Here is a 22,143-nt window from a genome sequence, read left to right on the forward strand (position 1 = left end):
GCAGGCAGAAAAGTTTTTGAGTAGCATCGTTTTGGGTGAGTAACCATCGCCAGCCTCTCCCTTCTGCCCTCTAAACCCAGAACTGTTACCCAAAACTCGCCTCCAAACCTACATCCTGGTATGGGCCCTGCCTTCTGCTTGCAGCTCCGCCCATAGAGTTAGTTCTGGCCTCAGCCGCTTCCTCTGGGCCTGCTTCTGCCTGCAGTCCGCACTCTGAGCTGACCTAGGGGTCCCGCTCCAAAGCAGTTATCTCTGCTAACAGAACTTGCCAATCAATCGAACTTGAATGGCAGCCAGCGTCCCGGAACCCCGCCCCTCTACAGCCGCGGCACTAAGCGGAAGTGGCGTCACTGGCTCGCGACAGCATTTTGATCGGGCTGGTCTGCGCCTGGTGGAAAGAGGTAGGCTAGTCATCCTGTGTTTCACATTCTTGTGAGTGAGTCTTGCGTCGAGGCAGGGTTCTGGGATGCACCGAAGTCGTTATACAGCATGTTGGGCCTGGCTTCCGAGGGGACTCCTGAGAGAGGCCTGGCCCCTCCTTTTGAGTCCGCGGGATCTGAGTCACCGTCGGGTGGTAAGTGCTGTGAGGGCGCGTCTAAGGGGTGTAGGCATTTGCTGTGCTTCCCTATTTGAAAGCCTCCAATGAGTTCTTTGTGACTTTCGTCCACGAGGAAAAGAATTTCCGCTGTAGTGTGCGTTACTCCGTCCCCCACGTCCTCCGGGTGTCACGAACCTGGCCACACTGCCCTGTTGCTCAGAGTATTGGGGAGAGTTGGTTTAAACTCCTGCTTCTTTTGTATGAAAAGTAACGTTTCACCAAACAATTTGGCTTTCTGTTTGCACGTTTTTTAATATTACGTAGAGGTACAGATTCCTCGGATATCAAGACTGCGCATATTGCTCTATATAAATGTATGTAGATTACAGAACTTGTTTTAAAAACAAACAAAACACACACACACAAAACGAGAGCAGTTAACTCATCTGAAATACCTAGGGTCGTAAGATCCCACAGTCAAACACGGGTCTCCAGGAGATATGGTGGAGGCTTTTTGATACAGGTTCAAGAATGAGAAACCATAAATAATTTGTTTGGATTAAATGTGTATTTCCCCACATTATGTGATTGTGTAACGCCTAGAACCTCAATAAAATGTGACCTTCCAGTACAGTGAATGTTCGTTGTTGTAGGTTCATTTAGTTTTAGTATTTTCCATGCTTGTTCTCGCCTCGATTTACAAACACCGTGGTGAGTTGTTTGAGAATAAGTTGAAAATAAATTGCATACATGATAACTTGCCTTTTAAATACTTGGTAATACTTCTTCTAAAGGTGTGGGCATTATCCTACTAAATATCAGAATTCCATTATTTCACATAAGAAAGGTAAAAATAATAATATTTTGAAGTATCTACTATAATAAGTTAGCCTCTCCACGTGGTTCCAAAATATATTTTTGGTACTTTGGGGATCTAGAACCCAATCAGGGCTTATATGTGACAACTGTTAATGCCTTTTAGTCTTTTTTAACCGAGATCACTTGCCGTTGTCTATTAAATTCATTATATTGACACTTGAGTCACACATTGCTTAAAAAGCCACGGTTTTATATTTGTGCTTTTATATTCACAGTATGTTTAAGTTTTCCTTCACGTCCTGTAGTTTCTGTCAGTTGGTAATTGGTTGAGAGCCATGGTTGGCAAACTTACTGTCTGAAAAGGTTCAGATTGTTAGTGCTTGATGCATCACGAGCAATAAGGTATGGAATTACTCAACTCTGTCTTAGTAGTAGAATAATACTGTCGACTTAGGGAAACAAATGGGCATATCTGTGATCCAAAGAACTTTATTTACAAAAACACACCTGTGACCAAAATGTGCCAACTCCTGGTATAGCGTATTCTACTGGTTATTTCTTACTCATATTTTGAAGGTGATGTTGTATACATCAAGTTGGATTCCATCAGGAAATGTAAATTTAGGACATCCCTTGGTTGTGTTGCTAAGTAGGACTACTTGCTTAAGCTAGGAATCTTCAGTGTTTTCTATTTTAATGGTAGACTTTCCTATAAAGTCCTAGGTGCAGTGATATTCTGATCCTCAGAGTAGCTTGTTTCCCAGCACTTTGCTATAATTTCTTTTAGCATCTGTTATTAACTTGTGTGAATAAACTTCTCTGTATATTATTTCGCTTTTGGAGGGTATATTTTGAGGGTCAACTTCTAGATTGTTTTTCTAGGTCATCAGACAAATGTATATTTACTTCAGTGGATATTAAATTCTCTTGCTTAGATCTTGTGCCATTTTGTAGTTTCTGATCAAATTTAAAAGGCATATCTAAAACCAATTATGCAGAAATGGAAGAAACAAATTTTAGCTTTGACATCGGGACACTTTTTTCAAGAAGAATGTCCCAAAAGAATTTTTTCATCTTCAATGAAAAATACACACTTTCTCAGAACTATAGCATTTTGGTTTATTTTTTTGTTCCAAGACATTTCATGTGAGTCTTACTTTATTTTTATGTTGCAATTCTGTTTTTTATATTCCCTCAATTGTGTGTACTGTACTAGAATATTTTGTGGAAAGTGGCAAATTGGCAGCCCACAAGTGGTTGTGGAATCCCTTTAATGAGTTAGGCTTTGTGCCAGGGACAGAGACACAGTGGTGATATGTATACCTGTGGCTGATTCATGTTGATGCATGGTAGAAACTAACACAATATTGTAAAGCAATTATCCACCAATTAAAAATAAAAAATATTAAGTCTGTTGTTGTTCAGTTGCTCAGTCATGTCCAACTCTTTGCAACCCCATGGACTACAGCATGCCCAGCTTTCTTGTCTTTCACCACCTCCCGGAGCTTGTTCAAACTCATGTCCATTGAGTTGGTAATGTCATCCAACCATCTCGTCCTCTGTCATCCGCTTCTCCTCCTGCTTTGTCTTTCCCAGCATCACGGTCTTTTTCAGTGAGTCAGCTGTTCACATCAGGTGGTGAGAGTATTGCAGCTTCAGCATCAGTCCTTCCAATGAATATTCAGGACTGATTTCCTTTAGGATTGACTGGTTTGATCTCCTTGCTGTCCAAGGGACTCTCAAGAGTCCTTCGGCACCGCAGTTGTAAATCAAACTCTTTGGCGCTCAGCCTTCTCTATGGTCCAACTCTCACATCCATACATGACTACTGGAAAAACCATAGCTTTGACTATACAAACTTTTGTCAGTGAAGTAACGTCTCTGCTTTTTAATACAGTGTCTAAGTTTCTCATAACTTTTCTTCCAATGACCAAGACTTTATTTCATGAGTGCAGTCACCATGTGCAGTGATTTTGGAGCCCAAGAAAATTAGTCTGCCACTGTTTCCATTGTTTCCCCATCTATTTGCTGTGAAGTGATGGGACCAGATACCATGATCTTCAGTTTTTGAATGTTGAGTTTTAAGTCAGCTTTTTCACTCTCCTCTGTCACCTTCATCAAGAGGCTCTTTGGTTCTTCTTTGATTTCTGCCCTAAGGGTGGTATCACCTGCATATCTGAGGTTATTGATGTTTCTCCCAGCAGTCTTGATTCCAGCTTGTGCTTCATCCAGCCCAGCATTTCATGTCATGTACTCTGCATATAAGTGAAATAAGCAGATGACAATATACAGCCTTGACATACTCCTTTCCCAATTTTGAACCAGTCCGATTTTCCATGTCCAGTTCTCACTGTTGCTTTTTGACCTGCATACAAGTTTCTGAGGAGGCAGGTAAGGTGGTTCTGGTTTTTTAAATCTCTTTAAGAATTTTCCAGTTTGTTGTGATCTACAAAGTCAAAGGCCTTAGTGTAGTCAGTGAAACAGAAGTAGGTGTTTTTCTGGAAAAACATATGGAAACCCATGATAGAAACTTTTCATGTGAATACTGTGGTGACTTTTTTGTTAGATCTGAGATTAGGATGCATCAAAAATCTCATGTTGGAGAGAGTCCTTTTTTATGTAAACAATGTGGAAAATACTTTAAATGTTCCTTATGCCTTCAGTGTCACAAAAATATTCACTCTGGATTAAAACCCTACAAATGTGAGAAATGTGGGAAAGCCACACTTGTTGATTGCGTTGTTTGTTTTTCTTTTTTGATAGTGAGCTCCATAACCTATCTGTATATTTTGGAGTCTAACCCTTCCGTATTGCTTTCTTAGAAAATTTTTTGCTCCCAATTGGAGGGTTGCCTTTTTATCTTCTCTATAGTTCCTTTGCTTTGAAGAGTCTTTTAAGTTCAATTAGGTCCCTTTCAATTTCTTAAATTTTCAGTAGGTAGGTCAAAAAAGATATTATTGTGACTTATGTCAGAGTGTTTCTCCTGTGTTTTCCTCTAAGAATTTTATAGTGTCTCAGCTTAAGTTTAGGTCTTTAATCCATTTTTAGTTTATTTTTGTGTAGGGTGTTAGGAAGTGTTCTGATTTCATTCTTTTACATGTAGCTGTCCAGATTTCTCAGCACCACTTATTGAAGAGTCTGTTTTTTCTTCATCAGATATTCTTCCCTTTGTCATAGGTTAGGTAACCAAAGGTGGGTGTGTTTATCTCTGGACAAGAATACAAAGAAGAACTATAGAAAAAAGGTCTTAATGACCCAGATAACCACGATGGTGTGGTGACTCATCTAGAGCCAGATATCCTGGATTGTGAAGTTAAGTGGGTCTTAGGAAGCATTATTACAAACAAAGCTAGTGGAGGTGATGAAATTCCAGCTGAGCTGTTTAAAATCCGAAAAGATGATGCTATTAAAGATGATGATGCTGCACTCAGTATACCAGCAAATTGAGAAAACTCAGCTGTAGCCACAGGACTGGAAAAGGTCAGTTTTCATTCCAGTCCCAAAGAAAGGCAATGCAGAGAATGTTCAAACTACAGCACAATTGTACTCATCTCACACGCTAGCAAAGTAATGCTCAACATTCTCCAAGCTAGGCTTCAACAGTATGTGAACTGAGAGCTTCCAGATGTTAAAACTGGATTTAGAAAAGGCAGAGGAACCAGAGATCAAGTTGCCAACATCCATTGGATCATAGAAAAAGCAAGGGAATTCAAGAAAAACATCTACTTCTGCTTTATTGACTACGTGAAAGCATTTGCCTGTGTGGATCACAACAAACTGTGGGAAATTCTTCAAGAGATGGGAATAGCAGACCACCTTACCTGCCTCCTGAGAAATCTGTATGCAGGTCAGGAAGCAACAGTTAGAATCAGACGTGGAACAACGGACTGGTTCCAAATTGGGAAAAGGCTGTATATTGTCACCTTGCTTATTTAACTTATATGCAGAGTACATCATGTGAAATGCTGGACTGGATGAATCACAAGCTGGAATCAAGATTGCTGGGAAAAATATCAATAACCTCAGATATGCAAATGATACCACCCTTATGGCAGAAAGCCAAGAGAAACTGAAGAGCCTGTTAATGAAAGTGGAAGAGGAGAGTGAAAAAGCTTGCTTAAAACTCAACATTCAGAAAACAAAGATCATGGCATCCAGTCCTATCGTTTCATGGCAAATAGATGGGGAAACAGTGACAGACTTTATTTTCTTGGGCTCCAAAATCACTGCAGATGGTGACTGCAGCCATTAACTTAAAAGACACTTGCTCCTCAGAAGAAAAGCTATGACCAGACTAGACAGCATATTAAAAAGCAGAGACTTTACCAACAAAAGTCCATGTCATCAAAGCTATGGTTTTTCCAGTAGTCATGTATGGATGGATGTGAGAGCTGGACCGTAAAGAAAGCTGAGCACTGAAGAATTGATGCTTTTGAACTGTGGTGTTGGTAAAGACTCTTGAGAGTCCCTTGGACTGCAAGGAGATCAAACCAGTCAATCCTAAAAGAAATTCATACTGAATATTCATTGGAAGGACTGATGCTGAAGCTGAAGCTCCCATACTTTGGCCACCTGATGCAAAGAACTGACTCAGTGGAAAAGACCCTGTTGCTGGAAACGATTGAAGGAAAGAGGATAAGGGTTCGACAGAGGATGAAATGGTTGGATGGCATCAGTGACTCAATGGACATGAGTTTGAGCAAGCTCCAAGAGTTGGTGATTGACAGGGAGGCCTGGCATGCTGCAGTCCATGGGGTCACAAACAGCTGGACAGGACTGAGCAACTGAACTGAACTTTCCACAAAACATTAATCTAAGAAAGATTTGGGAATTGTATTTGAGCCATATTAGAGGATTAGCCCTGGAAGAACATCACAGAAAGCCCTTGTTTAGTGTGTATTTGTGTGTTTATTTATTTATTTGGGGCTTCTTTGGTAACTCAGTAGTAAAGAATCCTCCAAGACAGGAGACTGGGTTCAATCCCTGGGTTGGGAAGATCCCCTGGAAAAGGAATTGTCAACTCATTCCAGGACTCTTGCCTAGAGAATCCCATGGACAGAGGAGCCTGGTGGGCTACAGTCCATGGGGCTGCAAGTGTCAGACATGACTTGGCCACTAAACCACCACCATCATTTATTTATGTATATTTTTGGCCCTGCCACAGTGTATGTGGGATATTATCTCCCGGAGGCATGCAGGGTCTCATTACCCCAACAGATATTGAACCCTGACCACTACAGTGGAAGCTTCCCTGTGCTTCACTATCTGCCTGAGTTTGCTCAAACTTGCGTCCATTGAGTCAGTTATACCATCCAACCATCTCATCCTCTGTTGCCCCCTTCTCCTCTTGCCCTCAGTCTTTCACAGTATCAGAATCTTTTCCAGTGAGTCTGAATAATATTTCATTTTTGAATCTTTTTCATCCATTCATGTGTTGATGGACACTTAGGTTGCTTCTGCAACTTGTCTGCTGTAAATAATGTTGCTATGAACTTTGGGGTGTATGCATCTTTTCAAATTACTGTTTTCATTTTCTTTGGATATACATCCAAAGGAATGGAATTGCTAGATCATGGTGTAGTTTTTTGAGGAATCTCCATACTGTTTTCCATAGTGGCTGCACCAATTTACATTCCCACCAGCAGAATACCAGTGTTCCCTTTTCTTCACAGTCTGGGCAGATTTGTTATTTGTGATCTTTTTGATGACCATTCTGTATGAAGCGATAGCTCACTGTAGTTTTGATTTGCATTTCTCTAACGATAAGTGATGTTAAGAATCTTCTCATGAGCCTGTTGGCTATCTGTGTGTGTTCCTTGGGAAAATGTCTTTTCAGGTCTTCTGTTCATTTTTTTAATAGGATTTTTTTTTTAATCTTAAGTTGTATGAGCTATTTACATATTTTGTATTTTAGTCTATTATTGGTCATATCATTTGCAGATATTTTCTGCCATTCAGTAGATTGTCTTAACTTTTTTTTGTCTTTACATTTTTTTATTGTTTATTTTGCTTTACAAAAGCTTTTACATTTACTTCAGTCCCATTTGTTTATCTTTGCCTCTGTTTTCTTTGCCTTAGGAGACAGCCAAAAGCATTCTGCTAATACATATGTCAAACAGCATTCTGTGTATATTTTCTTCTAGTTTTATGGTTTCTGGTGGTGGTTTAGTCACTATGTCGTGTCTGACTCTTGCAACCCCATAGACTGTAGCCTGCCAGGCTCCTCTGTCCATGGGATTCTCCATGCAAGAATACTGGAATGGGTTGCCATTTCCTTATCCAGGGTATCTTCCCAACCCAGGAATCAAACCCGGGTCTCCTGCCTTGCAGGCAGATTCTTTACTGACTGAGCTACAAGGGAAGCCCAAGTATCTAGTCTTATATTTAGGTCTTTAATCCATTTTGAGCTTTTTTTCATACATGGTATGTGAAAATATTCCAATTTTATTCTTTCACATGAGCTGTCCAGTATTTTCAGCACCATTTATTGGTGATACTGTCTTTTCTACATTGTGTATTTTTGACTGCATTGTAGAAGATTAGTTGACTCTAAGTGTGTGGGTTTATTTTTTGGCTCTTTATACTATTCCATTCATCTTTGGGTCTGTTTTCATCAGTTTTATATGGTTTTCATTGCTGTAGCTTTGTAGTGTAGTGTAGAACCTGCCTGCCATTAAGGGAGACACCAAAGACACACGTTTGCTCCCTGGGTCAGGAAGATCCCCTGGGGAAGGAAATGGCAACCCACTCCAATATTCTTGCCTGGGATATCCCATGGACAGAGGAGCCCATGGGGTCGCAGAGTTGAACACGACTGAGCACACACACACGTAGTGTAGTTCGAAGTCAATGACTGTGGTACCCCTAGCTTTGTTCTTTGTTGCCTATACTGCCTTGGCTCTTCAGAGTCTTTTCTAGTTCTATATAAATTTAAGAATTATTTGTTCTGGTTCTGTGAAAAATATCATGAGTACTTTCCTTAGGGGTTACATTAAATTTCTGGTTGCTTTGGGTAGTATGGAATTTTAACTGTATTGATTCTTTCAGTCAATGAGCACAGAGTATCTTTCCACTTCTTTGTAATATCATCTTCAGTTTCCTACACTGTTATGTAGTTTTCAGAGTATAGGTCTTTTTTTGATTAAGTTTATTTCTAGTAATTCTTTTTTATTTTTTTTCAAAGGAACTTCTCTTTTCTGCTTTCTTTTTCTGGTAATTCATTATTACAGTATAGAAAAGAAACAGATTTCTTTATGTTAATCCTGTATACTGCCACTTTACTGAATTCATTTATTAGTTCTAATAGTTTTTGGATGGTGACTTTAGGGGTTTTTTATATATAGTACTATGTAATCTGCAAAGAGTGGCAGTTGTACTTCTTCCTTTCCAATCTGGCTGCCTTTTGTTTCTCTCTCATCTGATAGCTGTGGCTGGGCCATCCAATACTGCATTAAAGAGATGTGATGAGAGTGGGCATTCTTGTCTGTCTTCTGATTTTAAATGAAAAGCTTTCTGTATTCCATTGAGTATGATGTTAGCTGGGGCTTGTCATAAATGGCCTTCATTATGTTGAGATGTGTTCCCTCCATACCAACTTTGATGAGAGTCTTTATCGTGAATAGATGGTGAATTTATTCAGTGTGTTTCCTGCATTAATTGAAATTATCTGTGATTTTTAGTATCCTTTTATTAATGTAGTGTATGACATTGCTTGATGATCAGATGTTGAACCATTCTTTCATCCCTGGAATGTGTGAATAATCCATTTTATAGACTGTTGAATTCTATTTGGTAATATTGTGCTGAGAATTTTTGTGTCTCTATACATAAGAAATATTGGCCTGTAATCTAATTTTTTTTTTATACTGCCCCTTTCAGGTATTAGCATCAGGGTAATTGTGGTCTCATAGAAAGAATTTGGGAGTATTTCCACCTCTTCTGTTTTTGGAAATAGACATTAAGGGACTTCCCTGGTGGTCCAGTGTTTAAGACTGTTTCAATGCAGGAAGCACTGATTCAATCCCTGGTAGTCAGAGAACTGGGATCCCAAATGCTGTGTGGCACAAGTATATGTATTCAGCCTTCTTTATACGTGGGATTGAATTCTCCTGTGCAGCTGCCTTGCCTGGACTTTTAATTTGGGTGAATTTTGATTGCTGATTCAGTTTCAACATTAGTAATCAGTCTACTTAGATTATCCATGGATTCCTATTCAGTTTTCAAAGGTTTTGTAATTCTATATACATATTTCTTCTAGTTGTTCAATTTATTGACATATAACTGTTTATAGCATTCTTTCTCTTTTTCTCATAGTATTCCCTTTTGATTATTTCTGTGTTTGTGGAATCAGTTATAATTTCTCCTCTTTGATTATTTATTTTGCTTATTTGGGTCTCCTTTTTTCCTTAATGAGACAGGCTAAGGCCTTATCAACACTAATTATCTTTTCAAAAGACCTGCTCTTGGGTTCATTGATCTTTTCTAATTTAGGGGGAGTGGGGTTCTCTGTTTTATTTTCTCTCTGATGTTTATTACTTCTTTCCTTCTGCTGACTTAAGGCTTTGTTCTTCTTTTTCTAATTCCTTTGGATGGTAGATTAGGTTGTTTACGTGAAATTTTTCTTACTTCTTGAGATAGGCCTGTATCATTATAAAATCCCCCATCATGACTATTTCTGCTGCATCCCATCAATTTGGGGACATTTTGTTTCTATTTTCATGTGTCTTGAGGTATTTTCCAATATCTTCATTGGCCCATTCATTTTGTAGTAACATGTAGTTTGCTGTCCACATATTTGTTCTTTTCCCATTTTTCTTTCTGTAATTGAATATCTTTGTTTCACAGCATTGTGGTCAGGAAAAATATTTGCTATTATTTCTGTCCATTAAATTTGTTGAGCATACATGTCATCTGTCTTGGAGAACATTCCATGTGCACTTGTGAAGAATGTTCATGTCTCTATTTTGGGTTGGAATGTCCTGTAGGTATCTATTAAGTCCAAGTGGCCAAATGTGTCTTAAGACTACTGTTTTATTCTGGATTTTCTGTCTGGATGATCTGTCCACTGCTGCTGTTGCTGCTGCTGCTAAGTCGCTTCAGTTGTGTGCGACTCCGTGTGACCCCATAGGCGGCAGCCCACCAGGCGCCCCCGTCCCTGGGATTCTCCAGGCAAGAATACTGGAGTGGGTTGCCATTTCCTTCTCCAATGCATAAAAGTGAAGTCGCTCAGTTGTGCCCAACTCCCAGCGACCCCATGGACTGCAGCCTACCAGGCTCCTCCGTCCATGGGATTTTCCAGGCAAGACTACTAGAGTGGGTTGCCATTTCCTTCTCTGGTCCACTGATGCTAGTTTGGTGTTAAAATTCCCTATTATTATTGTATTACTCTCAATGTCTCCCTTTATGTCTGTAAATACTTAATTTATTTAGCTTCTCCTGTATTAGATACACATATGTTAACAGCTGTTACATTTATTTGTGTTAATACCTTTATCATTACATAATGTCCTTTGTCTTTTATTTAGACTTTGTCTTAAAGTCTGCTTTGTCTACTATGAGTATCGCTACTCCAAATTCTTGTTTGTTTGCCTTTGCACGGACTATCTTTTTTCCATCCTTTCACTTTCAGTCTGTATGTGTGTCTTTAGCCTTACTAATTTGTGATTACCCTGGGATTCATATGTTGACCTGTAACTAGATCTGCTTGTTTTAAACTAATAGTGGTCTGCTTGTTTTAAACTAAGAGTGATGTAATTTCAAGCACATTCTAAAAGATCTATGTTATTTCCCCCTTAATGCACATTTTTTGTCTTTAATGTCATATTTCTTGTTTAATACTTAATTGATTGTTGTAGTTACAGTTTCTTTTAATTTTGTACTTGCTTACTTAAATGGTTGTTGCACAGGCTTTACTATATGTTTACTTTACTAATGGGACTTTTCTTTCCTATACATTCTTCTGCTTGTTTTTCCACTTATGAGAAGACACTTTACTATTTCTCTTAGAGTTGTTTTAGATTTGATGAGCTCCTCTAGTTTTTGCTTACTTGAAAGTTCTTTGTTTCTCCTTCGGTTTTGAATGATAACCTTGCTGGGTAGAGTATCTTTAATTTGTAGGTTTTTTCCTTTCAGCACTTTCAAAGTATATGCCCTTCTGTCCTGCAAGGTTTCTGCAGAAAGACCAGCTGATAGCCTTAAGTGGGTCCCTTGTATATGACTCCTTGTTTTTTCTTACTGCCTTTAGAATTCTCTGTTTACCTTTTGAATTTTAATTATGATATATTTTGGTGTATGTCTCTGGGTTCATCTTGTTTGAGACACTGTGCTTTCTGTAGCTGGATATCTGTTTCATTCTTCCATTTCAGGAAATTTTCAGTCATTCTTGTTGTTGTTGTTCAGTTGCTAAGACGTGCCTGACTTTGTGATTCATGGACTGCAGCACATCAGTCTTCACTGTCCTTGAGTATCTCCCAGAGTTTTCTCTGGGAAATGCATGTCTTTGAGTCAATGATGCTATCTAACCATCTTATCTCTGCCACCCCCTTCTCCTTTTGCCTCAGTCTTTCCCAGCATCACGTTTTTTTCCAGTGAGTCAGCTCTTTGCATCAGGTGTCCAAGGTATTGGAACTTCAGCTTTTGCATCAGTCCTTCCAATGAGTATTCAGGGTTAATTCCTTTAGGATTCACTGGTTTGATCTCCTTGTATTCCAAGGGACTCTCAAAAATCTTCTCCAGAACCACAGTTTGAAAGCATGAATACTTTGGCACTGAGTCTTCTCTATGACTGGAAAAACAGCTTTGAATAAACAGACCTTTGTTGGCAAATGATGTGTCTGCTATTTAATATGCTGTGTAGGTTTGTCATAGGTTTTTTTCCCCAGGAGCAAACATCTTTTAACTTCATGGCTACAGTCACCATCCACAGTGATTTTGGAGATAATGAAAATATGGTTTCTGCTCCTACTTTTTCTCCCTTCTCTTTGCCATGAAGTAATGGGAACAGATGCCATGATTAGCTTAGTTTTTTTAATGTTGCGTTTTAAGCCAGCTTTTTTACTCTCCTCTTTCACCCTCATTAAGAAGCCCCTTACTTCCTCTTCACTTTCTGTCATTAGAGTGGTATCATGTGTGTTTCTGAGGTTGTTGATAATGTCTTCTGGCAGTCTTGATTCCCACTTGTGATTCATCCAGTCTTGCATTTCAAATGATGTATTGAAATTAAATAAACAGGGTGACAATATACAGCCTTCTTGTACTCCTTTCTCAACTTTGAACCAGTCACCCCTCCGTGTCCACTTCATTTGCTTTTTGATCCACATACAGTTTTCTCAAGGAACAGTTAAGGTGGTCTGGTATTGTTACTCATTAAGAATTTTCCACAGTTTGTTGTGATCCACCCAGTCAAAGGCTTTAGCATACTTAATAAAGCAGAAGTAGACGATTTTCTGAAACTCCCTTGCCTTCCTATGGTCCATAAATGTTGACAATTTGATCTCTGGTTCCTCTGCATTTTCTAAACCCAGGTTGTACATCAGGAAGTTCTTGGTTCATGTATTGTTGAAGCCTAGCTTGAAGGATTTTTGAGCATAGCCTTACTAGCATATGTGAAATGAGTGCAATTGTACGGAAGTTTGAACATTTTTTTGCATTGCTCTTCTTTGGGATTGGAATGAAAACTGTCCTTTTTCAGGCCTGTGGCCACTGCTGAGTTTTACAAATTTGCAGATGTATTGAGTGCAGCACTTTAACAGCATCATCTTTTAGGATTTTAAATAGCTCAGCTGGAATTCCATCACCTCCACTAGCTCTGTTTGTAGTAATGCATCCAAAGGCCTACTTGACTTCACACTCCAGGATGTCTGTCTCTAGGTGAGTGAGAACACCATTGTGGTTATCCGTGTCATTAATACTTTTCTTTAAATAGATCTTCTGTGTATTTTTGCTCCTTTTTCTTAATCTTCCCTGGTTCTGTTTGATGATACCATTTCTGTCTTTTATCATGCCCCTCCTTGCATGAACATCCTTCATATGTCCAATTTTCTTGAAGAGATGTCTAGTCTTTCCCATTCTGTTGTTTTCCTCTATTAACTTTGCTTTATTCATTTAAGCAGGCCTTTTTTTCTCTCCTTGCAGTTTTCTGGAGTTGTATATTCATTTGGGTATATATCTTTCTTCTTCTCCTTTGCCTTTTGTTTCTGTTCTTTGCACAGCTATTTGTAAAGCTGCCTCAAACAACTATTGTGACTTTTTACATTTTTTTCTTTGGGATGGTTTTGGTCACTGCCTCCTGTACAGTATTATGAACCTACATCCATAGTTCTTCAGGCACTCTGACTACCAGATATAATCCCTTGAATCTGTTTGTCACCCTCACTTATAATGGGTATGATTTAGGTCATACCTGAATGGCCTAGTGGTTTTCCCTGCTTTCTTCAATTTAAGCCTAAATTTTGCAATCAGGAACTCATGATCTGAGCTACAGCAAGCTCTGTGTTTTCATATTTTTATCAAATACATTTCCCTCCTCTTTTTCTCTCTTCTTCTGAGACCCAATTACGAGAAAGTTAGAATCGTTTATGTTAAACCAGAGATTCCTTAACCTGTCTCCTTTTCTTCCACAACACACAGTTTGCAGGATCTTAATTTCTCGATGAGGAATCAAACCCAGGCCCACAGTAGTGAATGCACTGAGTCCTAACCACTAGTCTGCCAGGGTATTGCCATACAGTTCTCATTTTTTTAATTTGTTTTCTCTTTCTGTTTTTCTGATTTTTGTTATTTGATCTTCCATATCAGTTGTGCATTCTCCTATGCCCCCTGATCTGATGTTAATACTTTCTAGCATGTTTTTTATTTGTTATTTTATTGTTCTTCAGATCCAACTGGTTCTTTTTTATTGTTTATGTTCCTTGTTACAACTTTAACTATGTTCATTCATTCTTTTCTCCAGTTCAGTTAGCATTCTTATTTGTTGTTGTTCTTTAGTCACCAAGTCATGTCCAACTCTTTGCGACCCTATGGACTAACAGGTTCTTCTGTCCATGACATTTCCCAGGCAAGAATGCTGGAGTGGGTTGGCATTTCTTTTTCCAGGGAATATTCTTGATCAAGGGATCAAACCCATGTCTCCTGCATTGACAGATGGGTTCTTTACCACTCAATGACCTGGAAAGCCCTAGCATTCTTGTTCTTTACATTTTGTGTTGGTTTCTGCCATATAATGCTGAGAATCAGTCACAAGTTTACATGTATGTGTGTATGTATCACTTCCCTCCTGAGTCTCCCTCTTCTTCCCACATTCCACCCCTGTTGGTCATCACAGAACACCAGACTGGACTCCCTTTGTTATTAAGCAACTTCCCACTAATATTTTACACATGATAGTGTATATATGTCAGTGCTGCTTTCTGAACACACGCCACTCTCATCTTCCCCTTCTATGTCCACAAGTTGCTTCTCTGCCAGGTTCATAAGTACCGTTTTGCTACCTTCCATGTATATGCATTAATAAATGATTCTTATTTTTTTTTTCTCTTTCTGACTTCACTCTGTATAAGATGGTCTAGGTTCATCCACTGTTACTGACTCAGACTTGCTCCTGTTTATGGCTGGGTAAAATCCACTGTATTAATGTACCATAATTGCTGTGTCCATTCATCTGTCAGTGGACATCTAGATTGCTTCCATTTCCTAGCTATTATAAATATTGCTGCAATAAACACTATAATTTAGTAGTGAGATTTCTGAGTCATATGGTAGATTTATTCTTAATTTTTAAAGGAATCTCCATATCGTTTTCCATTTGGCTGTATCAGTTTCCTTTTCCACCAGCATTCCCTTGCTGCTTTTAATCATTTTTCTTTGTGTTTAATTTTTGTTAGTTTGAATAATATGTGTGTTGGTACGGTTCTTTTGGGGTTTTTCTTTATGAGACACTCTGGGCTTCCTGGACTTGGGTGACTATTTCCTTTAATATCATTACACTGAATTCTTTTTCAGGTAGACTGCCTATTTCATCTTCATTTGCTTCATCTGGTGAAGCCGTGGAGTTCTTTTACTAATGCTTTAAACTGATTATTTGGTATATTATTTATCTATATTAAATTAGTTGTTTCATCTATGTTTTATCTTTGTTCTTTTGTTTGAAACAAATTCTTCTATCTCCTCATTTTATTTCACTTTCTCTGTCTCTGTGAAATTAAGTGAAACACTTACCTATCCCATCTTTGAAGGTGTGTCCTTTTGTAGGTCCCTATGTAGTCTTTGGGAGAAGGCAATGGCAACCCACTCCAGTACTCTTGCCTGGAAAATCCCATGGATGCAGGAGCCTGGTTGGCTGCAGTCCATGGGGCCGCTAAGAGTCGGACACGACTGAGCAACTTAAAACTTTCACTTTTCACTTTCATGCATTGGAGAAGAAAATGGCAACCCACTCCAGTGTTCTTGCTTGGAGAATCCCAGGGACGGGGGAGCCTGGTGGGCTGCCGTCTATGGGGTCCCACAGAGTCGGACATGACTGAAGTGGCTTAGCAGCAGCAGCAACACGCAGTCTTTGTGTGCAGTAGCTTTGGTGGGAGAGTTGAATTTAAGCAGAGGAGAATCTTCCTTGGCAGTCCCTTGATTGAGGCACCACATTCTACTACAGTGCTTGATCCCTGGTAGCAGAGCTCAGGTCCCACAAGCTGCGTGGCGTGGACAAAATTTAAGAAATAAAACTTTAAAAATACAAATAAAGGGGCTTCCTTCGTGGGTCAGTGGTGAAGAGTCCACCTGCCAACGCAGTGGACATGGGTTTGATCTCTGGTCCAGGAAGATCCCACATGCCACAGGGCAACTAAGACTGTGTGCCATGACTATTGAGCCTGTGCTCTAGAGCCTGGGTACTGTAATTACTGAGCCCACATGCTGCAACTACTAATAAGTCTGTTCACCCTAGAGCCTGTGCTCCAGAACAAGAGAAGCCAACCCAGTGAAAAGCTCATGCACAACTACAGAGTAGCCCCAGCCCACTGTAACTGACTATGGCAAAGAAGACCCAGCATAGCCAAAGAAATAAGGAAATAAATCTTCAAAACAAAAAATAAAATGTGGTGAGCACAGGTTATGTCTTTCCTCGGGGTGTCCTTGTTGGGAAGTTGTGCTGGAGATACAGTGGCTAGAGCCAGAGCCCTGTGTGAGCTGTTTTTCTCCTGTGCACAGTGGTTATCACTACCCGGTCATCAGGAGCAGGAGCCAGGTCTGGTTCCAAGGTCCTGGAAGCAGAAGCCCTGAGTGTTGCTTCAGTCGGTTCTGTTCTCTCCATGTTTGCGCTCTCTCTGCTCCCAGCAAGGGTACCTTTGCCTTGGAGGAAGCAACGCTGGAACAGGAGGGTTTTTGCGGGCCAGACACACACTGAGACTGTCTAGGAAGCCAGTCAGGTATACAGACAGCTCCTGATCCACCACCTCCACAAGTGTCAGCACTGGCTTAACTCATCTTATTCAGATGCAGTGCTAGGTCCAGATCTGCTGCATACCCTCAAGTGTGCACTCTTACTTGGCAGCGAGCACTAAAACCAGATCAATTCCCCTCCTTTCCTAACCTGACACTGTGGATCATTTTTACAGCCTTGGTTTTGGACATCATTCTGAATGTCTCCAGTTTGTTTTCAGTGGGAAGGGCCTCCATATAGATGTATTTTTGATATGTTCCTGAGCAGGAGGTGAGCTCAGGGTCCTACTTCACCTGCTTTCCCCTCAGTGTGACATTTTCTGAGTGTGCAGAAGATATTCAGGAATTTTGAACTAGAATGGAATGACTTTCACACAGTGATTGTGGGAATTACGATCATCTCTGAATGCACATGCCTTCTTTCTTTTCTCATAGATCTTCCTTCTAAGGACCCTTTATGCAATCCTGAGGAAAGGATAGAGGCAAGACAGAATGGTAGCTGAGTGTTTGAGTGATTGTTCTCAGGTAAGAAGACAGAGTATCCTAATACAGAGTGAGCTACTGCATGCACCATATGGAAACATTTCCTTCTGGTTAGACCTGTGTACACAGCTTCTTAAATAAAGCCAGTCCAAGTCCCTTTTGAATTTCCTCCCCATGTGAAAGGTCTCATATTGATAAGGGATTGCTCTCAATAATCTTAGTATTTTGGTAATTCTGATATTGTCTCATGATTACTTCTGCATGTGTTTTATTTTGACTGTTTTGACATGGTACAGAATGAGAGTATTTATTTCTTAGTGACCTTATTTATTAGCTTGCACAAGTATGTGTAATTTGTTTAGGATTGTGTTACTGGTTCCATATCAGTCACGAGTGGGTGTAGCTAAAAAGGAGAGCTAAGACCATTGTGTCCTGGGAGAGATGATGAGAGACCTTGAGGCCCTCTGTTGATATTGACACTCCCTTCCTCATTCTCCACTGTACATGGTTGGAGATCTTACTTTACTGAAACTACTTTGTGTGCGATGGTTCAGGACTCAGTGACCTTCGCTGATGTGGCTGTGTACTTCACCCAGGAAGAGTGGACTTTACTGAACCCCTTTCAGAGAAAGCTATATAGAAATGTGATGCTGGAAAACTACAAGAACCTGACCACAGCAGGTAAGGCTGCCATCATTCCTGTATACTCTTAGGGAACGGACATATATGTGCTACACCTTCTATGTTCCAAGATGAGTGATGCCAATCTGAACACAATGGAAACTAGTAGACACTTGTATCTAAGGAATGAGTTTTACTCCAGTATGCTTTCTGTAACAATGTGCTTTGAGAACTAACAGCATTATCATGACACTTGTTTGAAATATGCATTCTCAAGAGTTTACCTTTGGCATAGTGAATGAAACTTTGGAATTTGGGCCCAGTGATCTGTGTTTTAACAAGCAGTGGGCATGATTCTTGAAACCAACATTTGGCAACCACTAGTTTAGCGGCTTCTCCATGAGACCAAACATCTTTTTACGTTTACTTTATTTCCCATTTAACAACATTCAGTGCTTTGTAAATGTTCACATAGGTCTGAATATGTTTTTCACTGGCCACAGATACAATCTCTTTGACACACTGAAAGAGGAGCTATTTGCCTTTTTATCTCTTTGAAAATTATTACCACATTCATTCTAATGACTTGATTAGATATAGGACCTGATTCATGGGAAGGTTTGTCATGTATGACAGAGACTTTTTCATTAATATATCTTTCCTTGTGAACAGGATATCAGGCATTCAAACCCACTTTAATCTCTTGGTTGGAACAAGAAGTATTAAAAACTGTGGAGAGAGGAATCCTCCAAGGTGAGCAATTATAAAGAACTTACCATGTCAATTCAATTTCAGTGTGTTTTGAGTTTATAAGAAGGAAGCTTATTGAAATGGGCTTTCTCTCAGAAGGCCGAGGACATTGGTTTCTAATGTTCTGTGACTTCTTGAACTTCTCATACATACATACATTTAATCAGACTTTCCTGTGATCTCACAAAATAGCCTTTTGTTTCTGTATTAGTTATATATATTTTGGTGGGGTGAGGGCGCTGTGTATAGGCTCTTTGTTGCTGTGTGCAGGCTTTCTCTAGTTGCAGCGATCAGGGGCTACTCTACTTTTGGTGTGTAGGCTTCTCATTGGGTAGTTTCTCTTGTTGCAGAGAATGAGCTCTAGGGCCTCCAGACTCACTAGTTGTCTCACTTGGGCTCTATAGTGCAGGCTGCATTGTAGCACACAGCCTTGGCTCTTGCTATATTAGTTTCAGGACCAGGGATCTCACATGTGTCCCCTGCATTGGTAGGCAGATTCTTAATCACTGGACCACCTGTGAAGTCCCTTAGTTTTATCATGTTGATGTATATTCTTTGTCCAGAACTTTCCCTAATAATATTCTCTTTTCTTCCTTTTTACTCTTCATAGACTCATCTTTTAAATCAAGTACTCAATTTTGACTACATATATATATTCTTGCTTAATTTTTGTCATAGTCAAATTCCTCATGTCTGTGTTGCCCTTTTAAAAGATATGTTAAATTGGAAACTTATACAGATGAGCCTTATTGTTTTTAACCCCTTTAACATCCATTTCTTTTTGCAAAGTCTTAAATTTGTTATTCTCTTTTACTTTAGAATGGGAAATGCAACTTACATCCAATGACTTGGGAATTCAGCAGGATATTTTGCAGGAAAAAACATCAAATAGGGTACAAATGGTAAGATCAGTAAGTTTCATTTATAAAAAACACTTATTTTCCTTTTAGTTAATATTGGGATTTCCATACAGCATGAACATTAGTGATAGATATTTGAGTGGCATTCACCCCAGAGACAGCAGTGTCTGTCAACAAATTCTGATTATGATCAGTTTGGGAATATCCTAACCCAAGGTTAGGAATAGTTGCTGCAGACTTCCCACAAGGAATCATTCCCATGTATATAATTAGACAATGAACTTTGAGAACAATTCAATGAAATTGTATTGAACTGTTTTACCATTAGAATATATGGCACCTCATTGTGTCAAAAGGATTTCATCATTTAACTTTAAAGAAATCAACAGGGCAGGAAGTGTATGAATGTAACAGAGATGGTAAAAATCATCATCCTCTCTGTAATGATGTTTCTGTTTTGAGATGGGTAGGATCAGTTAATGAATCTGAGAGATCTTGAATCATCATCCATCCATTTCTCCACAGACACAGAGCCACAATGGACAGGAACTATATGACTGTGAGCACAGGTGGAAAGACTTCAGTGACAGTGACTACTCATACCTTAGTTCACACAGGAGAACTGAAAATGGAGGTGATTCTTATGGATATAATCATTATGGAAAAAGCTTCCTTACTCTGCACAACGAATCCTTTACTGGAGAAAAATGTTCCATGTTTAATCAGTGTGGAAAAGCCATCAGGCTGACTCCAGATACTGTGTACTGGCAATGTAGCATACAAGAGAAAGCCTTAGAACACAGAGATCTTGGGCAATCCTTTGCTAATGAGTCTTTTCTTCAGGCACAAATGAGAGCTCAGAAGAAAAAAAGACATGACAATTGGAATGAATGTGGGAGAGCTTCCATTCAGTCAAGCCTCCATGCAAATGTACCAACTCACACAGCTAACAAACACTACATACATGAGGATTCTGGAAGATTCTCTGATGCAACCCTAAGCCGTAGACATATAAAAACACACACTGGAGAGAAGCCTTTTCAGTGTGACACATGTGGGAAAGCCTTTGGATCATCCTCATACCTACGCATTCACATACGAATTCACACTGGAATAAAACCCTACAAATGTAAGAGATGTGGAAAAGCATTTGTATCCTCCTCATACCTTCAAGTTCACAGTCGAATTCACACTGGAATAAAACCCTACAAATGTAAGGAATGTGGGAAAGACTTCTCTCAATCCTCAAACCTCACTGGACATATGAAAACTCACACTAGAGGCCAGGCTTATAAGTGTAAGGTATGTGGGAAAGACTTCCATCGATCCTCAGACCTCACTGGACATAACGAAAACGCACACTGGAGAGCAACTGTATAAATGTAAGGAATGTGGGAAAGCCTTTGGGTCGTCCTCACACCTTCGTGTTCACAGTCAAATTCACACTGGAATAAAACTATACAAATGTCAAGACTGTGGGAAAACCTTCACTGGTTCCTCTCGCCTTATTGAACACATGAACACTCACACTGGAGAGAAGCCTTTTAAGTGTGAAACATGTGGGAAAACCTTCACTCAATCCTCATGCCTTACTAAACATATGAAAATACACACTGGAGAAAAGCCTCTTAAGTGTGACATATGTGGGACAACTTTTACTCAAACCTCATACCTTACTCAGCATATGAGAACACACACTGGGGAGAAGCCTTTTAAGTGTGACAAATGTGGGAAGGCCTTTGCTGCTTACTCATATCTTAGTAACCATTTCAGAACTCACACTGGAGAGAAGCCTTTTAAGTGTGACACATGTGGGAAAACTTTCGTTCAATCCTCAGGCCTTTCTCAACATAAGAAAACTCACACTGGAGAAAAACCTTTTAAATGTGACACATGTGGGAAAACCTTCAGTCAGTCCTCATACCTTTCTCGACATATGAGAACACACACTGGAGAGAAGCCTTATAAATGTGATACATGTGGGAAAGGCTTTGGGTTTTCTTCTATTCTTCGTAGACATTTACAATCTCATACTGGGAAGAAGACTGCTAAATGTGAAAAATGTGGGAAAACCTTCACTCGAGCCTCAGGCCTTACTCAACATATGACAACACACACTGGAGAGAAGCCTTATAAGTGTGACAAATGTGGGAAGGCCTTTGCTGATTCCTCGTGTCTTACTAAACACGTTAGAACTCACACTGGAGAGAAGCCTTTTAAGTGTGACAGATGTGGGAAGGCTTTTGCTGTTTCCTCACGTCTTACTAAACATTTTAGAACTCACACTGGAGAGAAGCCTTTTGAGTGCAATATATGTGGGAAAACATTTACCACTTCTTTGTCTGTTACCATGCACAAGCGAAGGCACACTGGAGAGAAACCATATTCTTGTAAGGAACGTGGGTAGACCTTTTTATGTTCCTCAATACTTATTTTCTATGTACAATGACATTGGGAGAGAAGCCATTGGAACATGATATGTGGGAAAGCCCTTGCTGATTCCTCCTGTCTTAACATATTGTTTTTAATATTTGACTGCACCATGCAGCATGTGAAACCTTAGTTCTCCGACTGGAGATCTAACACGTGCCCCCTGTATTGGAAGGTAGAGCCTTAACCGCTGGACATCCAAGGAGGTCCCCT

The 22,143-nt window shown here is 39.6% G+C and overlaps 2 protein-coding genes across 5 annotated transcripts; both read left to right on the forward strand.

Annotated features, from left to right (window-relative positions):
- The first annotated feature begins 329 nt into the window (after positions 1 to 329).
- On the forward strand, positions 330 to 21,646 carry LOC122699466 (zinc finger protein 426-like). 4 transcript variants are annotated; one of them, XM_043911425.1, is made up of 6 exons: positions 330 to 401; positions 17,222 to 17,311; positions 17,824 to 17,950; positions 18,563 to 18,643; positions 19,460 to 19,551; positions 20,026 to 21,646. In XM_043911425.1, exons 2-6 carry the CDS (start codon positions 17,279 to 17,281, stop codon positions 20,878 to 20,880), a joined length of 1,188 nt encoding a protein of 395 aa, XP_043767360.1. In that variant the 5' UTR covers positions 330 to 401; positions 17,222 to 17,278; the 3' UTR covers positions 20,881 to 21,646. The 4 variants fall into 4 exon arrangements, with proteins under 4 accessions (XP_043767360.1, XP_043767358.1, XP_043767361.1 ...); XM_043911423.1 differs by lacking the exon at positions 330 to 401 and adding an exon at positions 16,386 to 16,446; XM_043911426.1 differs by lacking the exon at positions 330 to 401 and adding an exon at positions 16,386 to 16,446 and having other exon boundaries at positions 19,460 to 19,542.
- ZNF266 (zinc finger protein 266) lies at positions 21,017 to 21,907 on the forward strand. The gene has a single exon (XM_043913784.1). It carries the CDS (start codon positions 21,017 to 21,019, stop codon positions 21,905 to 21,907), a length of 891 nt encoding a protein of 296 aa, XP_043769719.1.
- The last annotated feature ends 236 nt before the right edge of the window (positions 21,908 to 22,143 follow it).

The sequence above is a fragment of the Cervus elaphus genome, chromosome 9 (genome assembly GCF_910594005.1).
Source record: "Cervus elaphus chromosome 9, mCerEla1.1, whole genome shotgun sequence".
Taxonomy (NCBI): Eukaryota; Metazoa; Chordata; class Mammalia; order Artiodactyla; family Cervidae; genus Cervus; species Cervus elaphus.